The 15,305-nt window shown below is 36.5% G+C and overlaps 1 protein-coding gene and 1 long non-coding RNA gene across 3 annotated transcripts in view; one reads left to right on the forward strand and one right to left on the reverse strand.

Annotated features, from left to right (window-relative positions):
- Window positions 1-15,305, reverse strand: part of LOC131253238 (probable LRR receptor-like serine/threonine-protein kinase At3g47570) — a 51,497-nt gene that overhangs the window by 16,713 nt on the left and 19,479 nt on the right. The window contains exon 2 of one of the 2 annotated variants that reach the window (XM_058254161.1): window positions 8,877-9,471. The exons of the other annotated variant lie outside the window; for it this stretch is intronic. Coding sequence (XP_058110144.1) covers window positions 9,029-9,471 — 443 coding nt within the window. The 3' untranslated portion in view covers window positions 8,877-9,028. Of the gene's footprint in view, window positions 1-8,876; window positions 9,472-15,305 lie in introns of those variants that run through there. 2 annotated transcript variants of the gene reach the window in all.
- On the forward strand, window positions 5,960-6,538 carry LOC131253241 (uncharacterized). The gene is made up of 2 exons (XR_009175056.1): window positions 5,960-6,192; window positions 6,283-6,538. It is a non-coding gene; the product is annotated as an uncharacterized LOC131253241 (long non-coding RNA).

Here is a 15,305-nt window from a genome sequence, read left to right on the forward strand (position 1 = left end):
GCACTTGTGGTGCAGTCAAATTATTCATGGGTGTGCCACTGAACATCATATACACATTATGCATTCGCATGCTTTCAAATCACTTATATGATGTGACAAGTGCCATTAGCTTCTGAGTGTGGATGTTAAATAGGCATTAAAGGAATTAGATGTTGTCCAAACATTTGAAATAACATCTATGCAGTCATTTGATGAATGATGTGGAAAACTGGAACTCTGTCATCCGGCAGCTGCTGCATATAGCCATGAACTTGCTCTATATTGAATCATTGATAAGACACTTAAGAAACGAAGAACTGCCTCATGAAGGTACACATGTCATGAGCATCTTTCTAGTTGATGATGGTTGTGTCTAATAAAAGAAAGTGGGCTCTGAGAAGGAATTTGACATCTGCAGAAGAGTATTTTGAATTGTGGATGAAAAATAAATTACACCGAGTGACAGTGACTACTTAAAAAAATATACACCGGTGAAAAGTAGTCGTATTTGAATGGTTTTCCATTCTCTTTATTGAAATTGATAGTTCATTAGAACACAAGAAAGGCCTAGAATGGCAGAGAAAATACAGCCCACAATGGAAACCACAGACCCTTACACCCCCATCACATTAGAACACCTGCTCAATTTTTAAAAAGTCATCCCTACTATGCCTAGAGATCTCTTATAAGGACCTGGCCCAGGAAGTAATTAGGTCCACTATCACCAATTAGAAGTCCTGTTATTTCTTTCTTTCCAAGCTGGCCACAAAATTGCTAGGAGAGTAGGTTCCAAAGCACATGTTTCAATGGTTCCTCTTGGATGTGCTAAATGCTGATCCGTTGACATGACGAACATGATGCCTTCCCAAACATGGCTTGGTAAATGGCAGTGAACATAATATGCTTGAGTCTAGCTGCTGAAATTTCAATTTGCATTGCATGGATGTAGCCTTGCACGCATAGTGGTTACCTTTCGGTATTGTGTTGTTTTATATGTTACTATGAGCAACTGTTTTTTTTTTTTTTTTGTTTTTATTTTTTTTTTTTTATTTTTATGTTGTTGTTGTTATTGGCTCATTAAAATGAAAAATATCCAACAGTCCTATTTCAATGAACAAGTCTCTACAAATCAGATGTTAGGATTGTTCAAACAGCCTGATTTTCAGATTGTGATTTAGCGACAGTGGATTCCACGGTCTAGTCGGTCTAATTTTAGTTAGTTTATGCCTGACTTTCATACAACCCCCAAGAACACACCGTGTAATAGCAAAAAACAACAAATCCAAAAAGACCCACATCAGAAATCTGCATGAAAAGAGGCTAAACAGCAAATCTAAAAAGACCCACATCAGAAATCTGCATGAACAGAGGCTAAAACAGAATTAAAAAATAAATAAATAAATAAAAATGTCAAGACCATCTAAACAGCAAACACAAAGAGACTGCTAATGTTTATCTTAAACTTAAACTGACTGCTAAAACAGAAAACACTTTTGTCGCTTCATTTATATGCTTTCCTAGAGGCCCCACTTGTAACTGAGTGCTTATGTTTATCCTGCCTCTCTATGGTTACTGAGTGCTTTGTGATGCAGCATGTTACTGCTGAAGGAACCACCCTGGTTAAACAAGCAGAAGATGCAGCAAGTAACAAGAAAGTGAGTCATTTTCTTAGTCTGAAACATTTTGCATCCTGTCTCCTGTCATGGCCACAGCTGCTAAAAGAACATGTAAATCTCATAATAGGTGCCTTGTTTCAAGTCTAATAGAATATTCTGGGACTCATATCTCTAGAAGAAATAAATTTGTTTTTTTCCAAGCTGGCATGTTTTCACTGGTGAAAGATATATGTGATTTTTTTCCCCCTTAAAAGTCTTGACTAATGATAGTCCGTTTGGTTTAAAAAAATATGGCCCACCGAATAGAAGTGGCGTTGTACCTAAGATCATGTCTCCCATTCTTTTATAATCTTCCCTGTTTATTGATTTTTTTTTTTGAAACTCATGAATTGTTTATTGGTCGGCATAAAAATCGTGGCATTATCATGTAAATCCGCTCCTTTTTATTTTAATTTCATGATGCTGTCAGATAATGGTTTTCATGGGAGACTTTCTTGTTGGGAACTATTCAACAGGTGAGGAAACATCTCTTAAATCTATGTTTGTTTTCTATATTCCATCGCATTCACCACGTGGTGGAATTTTAAGACATTGTCTTTCAGGTTTTTGTGCTGATGGTTGTGCTGCCATGCTGATTCTGGAACTTCCTTACTCACAGGCCCAACGGTATGTGTTGTACCTTTTATTAACTAGTTAAATGAACATCTCAGGGTGTGTTTGGGTTCTCAAGGTAGACAAAATGCAGTAGCATCAGGACATGGTTTGAATTCTCATTGCTCCTGTTTCTATTATTTCTATATTTTCTTTCTTTCTTGATTTTTGTAGGCATTTTTTTTTGGTTTTCTAATAAAGTTGCTTTCTTTTATGCACAACTCCAAAAATAACTTTGTGCTTGAGCTGGACTTTTCGCCCTTCACTGATTCTCTTTTCCTCAGCCTACTCTGTCAAAATCCATTGGTAATGGTGTAGAGTGCCTAAATCAACACATTTCTTTGAAAATGTTTCATGACAGAGAGAGCTTGTGTTTGTTTTCTATGACATATATATAAGGAATAGGTTATAAATTGGTAAAATGGGAGCCTTCATATGAAGATTGGCACTCTTTTTATTCATTTACTAGCCTTTTGATTATGTTTTCATTTTATTTTATTTTTTTGTCTTAACTCTCTCTTAGTATTGAACAAAAAAATGCATTGGAGTTGTTTGTTAAAACCTCAAAGAAATGTGATTTTGTGGAGAATGATATGCTTTTAGTTTGGCTCTACTCTCTCTCTCTCTTTCTCTCTCTCTCTCTCTCTAACTTCTTGAAATGTGGAAAAAGCAATGGATGATGATCTATCTTGGTTGAATGGTTTGAGCCATGAAACTAATGAACGATGTTCAGGAACCCATAAATAGTTGGTTATGGACACTAATTCTGTTTTTCCTCTGTATTGGGCAGGAATACTTGCTAATGTTTCAGAGGCTTGTAGGCAAGATCTTGACTTTATGTGTCCCAACCATTGCAGTAATTCGGTGAATTTCTACATAGGAGATAAATTACAATTGTTATTTCTAGCTGACTCCAATTCTAACATGTTTCCAAGTTCAAATGATTGCATTTATTTCATAATCTTGGAATTAGTTTCTAATACAAGGTGATTGTCCAAACAGAGGACATGCAATTGGCGCGGGCTGTATTTTTACATTGGCACATGACTATGGGCTCATGGCCTCTAACTATGGTTATATTTTCATGAATGAGGTAATGATTAAAATCACCAAGGGTGCATTTGGATGTGTAATTGAATTGAATTGCAATAACTATTGAATATGTTCTTTCATGACCAAATTGTAATTACATTTTATTTTTTTAAAGTCACTACAATTGCAATTTGGAGCCTAGTTATCAATACTTGGGAAGGTATATGCGATTCAGAAATTAGAAAATAACTTAAGTTTAATTTTCATATCCACTTTCAATATACCATGGCCACGCTGAAGTTTGGATTGAATTGCAATTGTTAGTATAATAATTTGTTACTAGTTTCCATTAAACAGATTGTCCCAAGGTTAATCTGTGTATGTTGATTGCTCTCTGGGGACCAAAATGTGTCCAGAAATGGATCCATCCACACATGAGTGAACCATTGTTCTGTCCATTGGATGGTTTACATGTCAAAAATCACTTGCTATATGCTGCTTCAAATTATGCGTGTATTGATCACTTGTTATGCTCTTTTTCATTTGTTTTTATTCCTAAACCTCATCTTGCAGTTTTGGAATGGGTTGATGAAGTAACAAACTATCCTTACTCTGAAGGCATGGGCTGAATGCATATGATGTAGGGGAACTGATAATAAATGTGAGTCACATTGGAGCTGAAATTCAACCAGCTTCTTAACAGACTGCGAATGGGACACTATGTTTTCTATTGCAATCAGTTGAAGCTATAGGTAGAATTTGTATGTCAGAATCCATGGAAATAGGGGAATTGTTAGGGCAAAATTCAAGTATAACTTGCCACCCAAATCAATGGTACTTGTGTAATTTCTGCTTGCATATTTAATTCAATTTTTCACTTTTTCATTGGTTTGTCTAGAGATTCAGTTTTTGAACCTTGTTTCTTTGTCTATGCAGAGAAGTAAGGCGTGGGTTTTCATTTACCCCAACAATATATGAGGTAATGCTTCGATCTTTTGGAATGGTTTTCTTTGATTTTTATTTTTTATTTTTAAATATTAGAGTGTAATTAAATTGAGAGTTGTTGTAGATGCTAATAGATTCTCAACTTTCTAAATCTGTTCCTTTACTACTATTATTGTGGTCATTATGTAGATACTTCCTGTTAGTTTATTTGTGATGGGTGTACTGCTAAACTTTAATTTTATGAATTTGATCTTTGTATACAAAGGTGCATGTGAGTCCAGTTGATCTGTTATTATTTCTAACAATGCGACCATCTTTTACGGGTGCCCAGCATGCATGGATAAGGGATCATTTACTTCGAGTGGATCGCAAAGTGACCCCATGGTTGGTGGTTGCATGGCATCCTCCTTAGTACAATAGTTATTCATCACACTATCAGGAATTTGAATGCATGAGGCAGGAAATGGAAGCACTCTTGTATCAATATGGTGTCGATATTGTCTTCTCGGGTCATGTAAGTGCCTTTTCAGATTTGTTCTTGTGGACCAAAGAAAGCTTTTATCCTAATGAAACAAATGATATTGTTTTCTTCTTTCTTTCCTCTTCACTTGTACATGTTCATAAGTTTGCATGTGTGGATAATATTATAAAGGACTCTGGAGGCCTCTTGGGTGGGGAGAGGAAGGGTAGAAGGAGCAGATCAGTGTATGGTCTAAGAGGGGGGTTGTGGTGGAGTGAGACTCTAATGTTTGGATGAAGGAGGATTGGTGGGGAGGGGAGTTGTCTTAGTGGAGTTAAAGGATATGCTGACGGGATTCCAGTGGATGTTTACAACAGCATATGGGCCAAACCAAGTAGTGTAGAGACGAGATGTTTGGAACATTGTTGGGATAGAATAAAATGGTGGGACAGATTCATGTAGGCGACCCCAATTAATTGTTATCTCCTACTACCAAGCAAATTGTTAATTCTAATGTTTTGTTTCTCAATTCAAGTGCTTCAAATGTGAGGAAATCGCTTCCTGCTTTTCTGGACTAGTATATATATTAAAAAAAAATGGCAGTAGTTAGCGTGTTGGTACACACACACCCCACTGTTAGCCACACCCCACTAGGGAATTGATAGCTATGTGCATGCACGCTTATCCTAGTTAATAAAATTTCCTTTTTAGTTTTGACCAAGAAAAAAGAGATGTCCAGATGAGTGGAATTCACCCAACTATGGTTCTTGTGAAAGTACATGATCACTAGAAATGTGCATTGTTTATGGGTTAGATTTTTTCTCTGGAAGTTGGGAGTTTTTGTTCTGTTTTTACTTGGTTTCATTCCAAATGCTATTGCATTTTCTTTCCAGTTTCTTATTCCATTTTCAGTTCATTGATTGATGATTCATGTCGTTCAATTGTTACATTATTTGGCTGTGACCCTCCTAAGGTGGGTCCCACAAAATAAGCAGTGCCAAAATTGTGGCGTTTGTGGGGGGCATGGTATAGGTTGCTTTGGGTGTGCATGTGTCAGATTCTACTTTTCTTTTTTTTATTTTTTTAAACATTATTTTGTTAATATAATTTTTTAAAATTTTCTGGCCCGTAATGTGTAATTGAATAAAAGACCTGATACTCCGGATGTCAGTAACATACAGAAGTGTGCGGATTTTGTCCATGCCTTCATGCTTGGATTTGATGTCATCGATGCAGTTGTGCTTTTGCGTCTGAGGAGCTTCTTTGCCGCTTTCACTTGGCTAATAATCTTTAGCAAATCTTCATGTACAGGCGAAAGAAGCAAGCCAACTTATAGCAGTCACAACAAGGACAACAATTGTGCACTGCGATGAACTCATTGTCACCACAACAAGCCCCTATGAGCAAGCGGCATGTGGTTCTAAAACTGATTGGCGTGTGAGAGCAATCTCAGCAAAGAATCTATATCTTAGAGTCAATCATATTTATGTGAACACTGAGGACATTAAGGTAAATAATTATGGCTATTTTCCATTGTATGCACTTTTTAACTTTCAAGGTTCTGGAAACTAAATTTATGTGAGTAATTCCTAATTACAGGAGACAGGCTATACATACATCATGGCCAAGAACATTTTGAAGAAGTTTATTTGCATAGCAGATCTTCGGACTCAAATTGCAGGATATTTGTATGGCATAAGCCCCCCAGATAACCCTCAAGTGAAGGAAATCCACTGTATTAGTTATCAATTAAAATCAATATTTTTTAGCCAGCTCATCAAATTGAAGGTGTGCATTGTAATAAATATTATATATTTTTTTATTGTCTAGTAATATAAATTTTGTTTAATATCCAGTTTTATTTGTATCGCATCATTTTTATGTTTCAAATATTTAAAAAATACAAGTTTCGATTAAATTATATATAATAAAAAAAAATTACTGGCATGTTAGGGCCTCCCAAATCTATACAGAAGCTTTTACCAGCTCTTGTGTAGAAATTTTATGGCGCTTTTTCATGAGAAAAAGTGTTCAGAAACCACTTCTACCGGTGCTCGGAACAACTTTTACTCGACTTGGAATAGTCCGGAAATCGCCTTAAATTTACGCAGTCCGCGCACAATCTACGTTACCTCCAACTAATCAAACCAAGGCTAGGGCTAGTCCTCGGGCTAGTCGAAGGGCACTTCGACTAGTCGAACTTATCCTCCGACTGGTCGAATTTCTGGAAAGTTCCAAAATAAATTGTTACCGAACTTTCACCTGAGCTTTCTCGGGCTAGTCGAATTTCCTCAGATTTAAGACATCTGTTAACAACAATTTTTAATTACTCGAGTAACTATTGGAAACTTACTCTCAGTGTAGCTATAGGAATATAGTCTCACTTACGTCTAGGAATGTGCTATGGCCTAGAATTTTGGATTGTCTTATTTAAACATTTGCAATAGTCATACTAATTAGAAAAAAAAGGAGTGGTCCACATTCAACTAGCACGAGTGGCCTACCTGATCACCAGAAAGATCAGGCAAAGGCAATAAACCAGCTAAATCCCACTTCGAGAACATGCCTCCATCGTATGTGGAGTGCATGAACGTGTGCCATTCAACAGGTTGGACCCACTATTAAAATGGTAGACGAAAACAAGAAGTTCCATTAATTAATTGGGCCACAAGTATGAGAAAATTTGGAAACTTAGAAGCTATATGTATGACTAATGTTTGATATTCAAGGTATCATATAGCTGATGAATGTACATGGGTTTACTAATTCAACATGGAAGGAAGATGTTAGCCCTGTGCTTGTTTGAAATGGGTCTCAGCAGACGGATGGCTCTGTTTTTATGAATGTGTATCACAATACCATAATCTAATATTGTTGTACATGTGCTACCAAGAGAATCCATCCATTCATATGATAATCCATACATCTCTGGCAAGATAAATTTTATCTTTATTGTAACTTTTACAACTCAAACTTCCAACTCGACTTGTTCCGATCCTGAAGAAACCAACTCTCTGTTGTTCTTTTTTCTTTTTTCTTTTTTACCTTTTTTTAGCCAAGCACAGCAAAAAGATCCAGCCTCACCTATCATATAAACTGCATACAGAATCCCCAAGCCACTCCTTTGACTTTTTGTTTTATTTTTGTTTGGGGGGTGCAAGGTTAAAAAAGATAAAAGAAAACATTATACAAATAATCAGGGCTATCAATGGGCTGGGCTCTGGCCTAACAAAATCAAAATTTTGAAACGGCCAGACTTGAAATAGTTCAAATTTTGGGCCAAAGCCAACCCCAGGCCCAGCTCATTGAAAGGCCTACTAAGCATCCCATACCTGCATTGTCCATATCCAGCAAGCCCCAAATCTGACGTAGGAGATCATCCCAACTATGGAACAAACGATTAAGCTCGCTCGCAAGTATTCCTAAACCATCTGCCACTGAATTTCCTTATCTAAAAGTGTCGGATTTCCTACATGTTATAACAATTTTCAAATGGGAAATATCCCCCACCTGATACCAAATCTTCCATGGGGCTAGTGCAAGGGGATTAGAAATGGCATTAAAAAAATGGAATATGATAACACAATAACATTCCTTAGCCCCAGGTCAATGCAATACTAATTAATGCCGTCAAAGGCTGCATGTGTTTCAGCCACATTATTAGTGACCCTATCAAAGAAGTTATGAAAGGCAAAGATAACTTAATCCATGTGATCTCTAAAGATTCTACCCCTTCCAGCGTCATCAGGATTCCCACAGGAGGATCAATTAACATTTAGTTTTATCCATCCCGGTTCCGGCTTAGCCCATTTTTATTCTGGCCTATCCCATCCTTGTTGGTATTCATGGTTTTATGTGTACCATCCATTTCATCAGAGATTACTATGGTCTGATAATTCTAACCATCTTGTTAGTTGTACATCAACATACATTTGAAAACATAGCAATGATTCACATTCGTCAGGCGAAAGAATTACTTACATCAATTAGATGAACCATTGGATCATACAAGTTCATTCATTTTATTTTTTTTGGCCAAATCCATGGTAAAATTCATTGGACGAATACCTCATCAAACTTATATCAAGTTGGTAGTCCAAATGCTAGACTAATTTCTTAACATTGTAAGGTTTTATTAAATTCATGATACAATCTCCCTTTGCCTAACATAAGATTAAAAAAAAAAGAATAAAAAAGAAAAGAAAACATCTTCTCATATATTCAATATCAATACAAATACACTCTTAACCTAAGTCTAAATAATATATTTAGAGCTTGTTTAGGGAAGGATTCAACAAACTCATTTCATTTGGAAATCTTTCTCAAAATAACTACTAACAATAACTTAGTAATGCCTAAGGTAAGACAAACCTTCATCTAGTATTTGTGACCTAACTTGTTTGTCTCGGTGAATCTTGATCCCGAGATACAAGTCCTTGATTGTGTGCATTTCAGAAACAACATCTCTCATTTGCATTCGTTTTCTTGGAGATTCTGCAGAACATAACACACCAATTTTGACCATTGAAATCAAGCAGTCATGCATTCTATTTCTTGAATTGATTTGATTTTCATTGCCTTGAATAGCTTCAGCTTCTTCTAAGAGCAGTTGTGGATCAACAATCTCCATTACTCTTTCAGCCAAAGCCATCTTAGCAAAATGATGAAGGCTTAGATTATCCTTAAACACATCATCAGTCGGCCCCTTTCCAGTGATCATCTCCAGTAGAAGGATTCCGTAGCTGTAAACATCTCCTTGTGTAGATGCTTTTCCGCCCATCGCATACTCTGCAATTTATACAACTTATGTTAGAATCTAAGTGACCATGGCTCACTGGTAGTTAGTGAGTTTCATGGGTTCGAGTACACATGTGGTGCGTGTGGTCAAAAAAGACCATTTGGATACAAATAATATCAAAAGTTAGAATTTTGAGAGAGAGAGAGAGAGACGTTTTGGGCATATGCTGTGAATACTGCTGCATATCTCATCAATAGAAGTCCCTCCGCACCATTGGATGGTGGGCTACCAGAAGAAACGTGGACTGGGAAAAAAGTGAACCTTACACATCTTAGAGTGTTCGGTTGCACTTCATATGTTCACATTGATGCAGAGTACAGAAACAAGCTGGATGCAAAGTCCAAGAAGTACACGTTTATAGGCTATGGGTAGCATGATTTTGGTTATAGGTTCTGGGATGTAGAAAACAGGAAAATCATCAGAAGTAAGGACGTAGTCTTCAATGAAAAAGTGATGCATAAGGACAATGTGCAGCAAAATAAGGCTGAGGAGAAGGAATTTGTAGAATTGGAAGAGTTACCGTACATGGGTGTTATAGCGCCACAGGATGATCATGCACAGGAGCATTATGAGGCAGAGCCATAAACACCGATTGTGAGGAGGTCTACTCGGGAGAGGAGACCCACGGTTCGATATTCACCCCCTTACATTATTTACTACTGATAGATAATGGTGAACCAGAGTGTTTTGAAGAGGCATTACAGTCGAATATACGGGTTAAGTGGGAGCAGGCCATGGATGATGAGATGGACTCTCTTGAGTCTAATTGTACATGGGAGCTAGTTACTCTGCCTAATGGTAAGAAACCTCTTCATAACAAGTGAGTTTACAGACTAAAGGAAGAACACGATGGTTCGAAATAGTACAAGACCAGATTAGTTGTGAAAGAGTTTTAACAAAAGGCAAGTATCGATTTCATTGAAATATTTTCACCAGTGGTGAAAATATCTACGATTTGCATGGTCTTGAGTATAGTGCCTACAGAGAACTTACATCTAGAGCAGATAGATGTTAAGACAGCCTTTCTTTATGGGGACCTTGAGGAAGAGAACATATGCATCAACCGACAGGATACGTGGCACTAGGAAAGGAGAACAAAGTGTGTAGACTGAAGAAGAATCTATATGGCCTGAAGCAGGCCCCAAGGCAGTGGTAAAAGAAGGTCAACAATTTCATGTCAGGAAACGGTTTTAGGAAATGTCATGCAGACCACTATTGTTATTTAAAGAAGTTTAATACGTCATACATCATCCTTCTTTTATACGTTGATGATATGCTTGTGGCCAGATCAAGCATGAAGGACATCTCAGATCTCAAAAGACAACTGTTTAGAGAATTTGCCATGAAGGATTTATGAGCTGCAAAACAAATCCTAGGCATAAGGATAAAGTGTGACGGGAAAAACAAGAAACTAGTTTTGTCACAGGCAGAGTACATAGCCAAGGTACTTGATCGATTCAACATGGGAGGTGCTAAGTCAGTTAGCACTCCATTAGCCGAGAGCAAGGTGCAAAGACTCAGGAGGAATGGGACTACATGGCTAAAGTCCCATACGCGTAAGCTATTAGGAATCTCATGTATGCTATGGTGAGTACGAGGCCGGACATTGCTCAAGCAGTGGGAGTTGTTAGAAGGTTCATGAACAACCTCGGAAAGGAACAATAGGAAGCTGTGAAGTGGATCCTCAGATACCTGGTAGGTACTGTGGATATAGGGTTGTATTATGGTGGATTAAAAATCAAGCTACAAGGCTACGTAGATTCAGATTTGGCAGGAGATATCGACAGTAGAAGAAGCACTACAGGTTATGTCTTTACTCTGGGTAGTGCTGCAGTCAGTTGGGTCTCTCAATTACAGAAGATAGTATCTATCAGTACGACGGAAGCGCTATGCTTCGCATAACCCTATAAGAGGATCCACTACCAAAAAAACGGGCAAAGGCTACGGATTAAATCCGTAGCCTTAGACCTAAGGCTACGGATTAAGTCCGTAGCTAGTCCGTAACACGACCGTCGTCGTAGGTGCCATAACGATAGGTCTGGAACCTATGGCTATGGATTAAACCCGTAGCTATAGGTCTATGGCTACGGATTAAATCCGTAGCCTTTTCCCCTGTAGCAAAAAAAATAAACAGCTATAGATATTATTTGTAGCTGAAAGTCCGTAGCAATAGGCCAAAATTTAAAAGGCTACACCTATCTGATTATTGGCTACGGATTAAATCCGTAGCTATATGTTAAATAGCTACAGATATAATCCATAGCAATTATATCTGTAGCAAAAACTTCAAACAGCTACGGATATTATTTGTAGCTGAAAGTCCGTAGCAATATGCCAAAATTAAAAAAGCTACAGCTATTTGACTAGTGGCTACGGTCAATATCCGTAGCTATTTTGTACATTGAAAAATTAAATCACCTGTTCATTCAAATACCACCTGTTCATTCAATTACCACCTGTTCATTCAAATACCACCTGTACAATCATTCATTCATTCAATTACAATCATTCATTCATTCAATTACAATTACAATCCTTCATTCATTCAATTACAATTACAATCCTTCATTCAATTAATTACAATTACAATCAATTACAGTTACAAATATAATAATACTGAAAATACAAATCTTTGGCTTCATTAGAGAAATGTGCTCGACTTCACTGAATTTCAGCAGCTTCGTATATTTCATCATCCTACAAATAGTCATGTCATTCATAAATTAGAATGTCCATTAGAGAAAAGAAAGACAGTGAAAGAAGTGCATCACGTATAACCACTTTTTTTTTTCTTAATGAATTAAAAAAAATTCAAAGAGGAATGAAATTGACACAAAAGAAATGGTCTCACCATATGATTATAGGTTTAGGTTTGGTTTAGGTTTAGGTTATAGGTTTAGGTTAAGGTTAGGCTATAGGTTATAATTAAGTTTAGGTTATAGGTTAAGGTTTAGGTTATAGGTTTTGGTTTAGGTTTAGGTTAAGGTTTAGGTTATAGGTTATAGCTTTTGGGAACTTGATTACAGGTTAAGGTTTAGGTTTACGAAATCGGGTTCGGGTTTGGGATCGGGTTTAGGTTTGGGCTTTCAAGTTTAGGTTTAGGTTAGGGAGTTGAGATTAGGATTAGGTGTAGGTTTGGGTTTAAGAATTTGAGAATACATTTAGGTTTTAAGTTTAGGTTTAAGTTAAAGGTTTTAGGAAAGGTTATAAGTTTAGGTTAGGTTTATGTTTAGGTTTAGGTTTAGGTTATAGGTTATAGCTTTAGGGAATTGAGAATGGGTTATGGTTTAGGGAAAGGTTAGGTTTAGGTAATAGGTTTTGGGATTTGAGAATAGTTTTAGGTTATAAGTATAGGTTTAGGTTAGGTTATAGGTTAAGGTTTAGGGATTTGAGTTTAGGCTATAGGTTTAGGTTTAGGTTTAGGTCTAGGTTGAGGTTTACGGAATTGAGTTTAGGTTATAGGTTTAGGTAATAGGTTTTGGGATTTGGGAATAGTTTTAGGTTATAAGTATAGGTTTATGTTAGGTCATAGGTTAAGGTTTAGGGATTTCAGTTTAGGTTATAGGATTAGGTTTAGGTTTAGGTTTAGGGATTTGAGTTTATGTTATAGGTTTAAGTTTAGGTTTTATGTTTAGGTTTAGGTTTATGTTTGGGTTTTGGGATTTGAGAATGGGTTCGGGTTTAGGTTATAGGTTTTGGAATTTGAGAATGGGTTCGGGTTTAGGTTATAAGTTTTGGTTTTGGTTTAGGTTTAGGTTATAGGTTTTTGGATTTGAGAATGGATTATGGTTTAGGTTTAGGAAATCGGGTTCAGGTTCGGGATTGGGTTTAAGTTTGGGTTTTCAAGTTTAGGTTTAGGTTTAGGTTAGGGAGTTGAGATTAGGAATAGTTGTAGGTTTAGGTTTAGAGAATTGAGTTTAGGTTATAGGTTTAGGGAAAGGTTAGGTTTAGGTAATAGATTTTGGGATTTGGGAATAATTTTAGGTTATAAGTATAGGTTTAGGTTAGGTTATAGGTTAAGGTTTAGGGATTTGAGTTTAGGTTATAGGTTTTGGGATTTGGGAATAGTTTTAGGTTATAAGTATAGGTTTAGGTTAGGTTATAGGTTAAGGTTTGGGATTTGAGTTTAGGTTTTAGGTTTAGGATTAGGTCTAGGTTGAGGTTTAGGGAATTCAGTTTAGGTTAAAGGTTTAGGTTTAGGTTTAGGTTGAGGTTTGGGTTTTGTGATTTGAGAATGGGTTCGGGTTTAGGTTATAGGTTTTGGTTTTGGTTTAGGTTATAGGTTTTGGGATTTGGGAATAGTTTTAGGTTTTAAGTATAAGTTTAGGTTAGGTTATAGGTTAAGGTTTAGGGATTTGAGTTTAGGCTATAGGTTTAGGTTTAGGTCTAGGTTGAGGTTTAGGGAATTGAGTTTAGGTTATAGGTTTAGGTTTAGGTGTCGGTTTGGGTTTTGGGAATAGTTTTAGGTTATAAGTATAGGTTTAGGTTAGGTTATAGGTTAAGGTTTAGGGATTTGAGTTTAGGCTATAGGTTTAGGTTTAGGTCTAGGTCTAGGTTAAGGTTTAGGGATTTGAGTTTAGGCTATAGGTTTAGGTTTAGGTCTAGGTTGAGGTTTAGGGAATTGAGTTTAGGTTATAGGTTTAGGTTTTGGTTTTGGTTTAGGTTATAGGGTTTGGGATTTGGGAATAGTTTTAGGTTTTAAGTATAAGTTTAGGTTAGGTTATAGGTTAAGGTTTAGGGATTTGAGTTTAGGCTATAGGTTTAGGTTTAGGTTTAGGTTTAGGTGTCGGTTTGGGTTTTGGGAATAGTTTTAGGTTATAAGTATAGGTTTAGGTTAGGTTATAGGTTAAGGTTTAGGGATTTGAGTTTAGGCTATAGGTTTAGGTTTAGGTCTAGGTTGAGGTTTAGGGAATTGAGTTTAGGTTATAGGTTTAGGTTTAGGTTTTGGTTTAGGTTATAGGGTTTGGGATTTGGGAATAGTTTTAGGTTTTAAGTATAAATTTAGGTTAGGTTATAGGTTAAGGTTTAGGGATTTGAGTTTAGGCTATAGGTTTAGGTTTAGGTCTAGGTTGAGGTTTAGGGAATTGAGTTTAGGTTATAGGTTTAGGTTTAGGTTTTGGTTTAGGTTATAGGGTTTGGGATTTGGGAATAGTTTTAGGTTTTAAGTATAAGTTTAGGTTAGGTTATAGGTTAAGGTTTAGGGATTTGAGTTTAGGCTATAGGTTTAGGTTTAGGTCTAGGTTGAGGTTTAGGGAATTGAGTTTAGGCTATAGGTTTAGGTTTAGGTTTAAGTTAAGGTTGAGGTTTTGGGTTATAGGTTAAGGTTTTAGGTCATGGGTTTTGGTTTAGGTTATAGGTTATAGGTATAAGTTAAGGTTTAGGTTTAGGTTTAGGTTTAGGTTTAGGTTATAAGACATAGGTTTAGGGAATTGAGAATAGGTTAAGGTTTAGGATTAGGAAATCGGGTTTAGGTTCGGGATGGGGTTTTTGTTTGGGTTTTCAAGTTTACGTATAGGTTTAGGTTAGGGAGTTAAGATTAGGATTAGGTGTATGTTTAAGTTTAGGGAATTGAGAATACATTTAAGTTATAGGTTTAGGTTTAGGTTCTAGGTTTTAGGTTAAGGTTATATGCTCAGGTTTAGGTTATAGGTTTAAGTTAAGGTTAAGGTTTAGGTTATAGGTTAAGGTTTTAGGTCATGGGTTTTGGTTTAGGTTATAGGTTATAGGTATAAGTTAAGGTTTAGGTTTAGGTTTAGGTTTAGGTTTAGGTTATAAGACATAGGTTTAGGGAATTGAGAATAGGTTAAGGTTTAGGTTTAGGAAA

The sequence above is a fragment of the Magnolia sinica genome, chromosome 8 (genome assembly GCF_029962835.1).
Source record: "Magnolia sinica isolate HGM2019 chromosome 8, MsV1, whole genome shotgun sequence".
Taxonomy (NCBI): domain Eukaryota; kingdom Viridiplantae; phylum Streptophyta; class Magnoliopsida; order Magnoliales; family Magnoliaceae; genus Magnolia; species Magnolia sinica.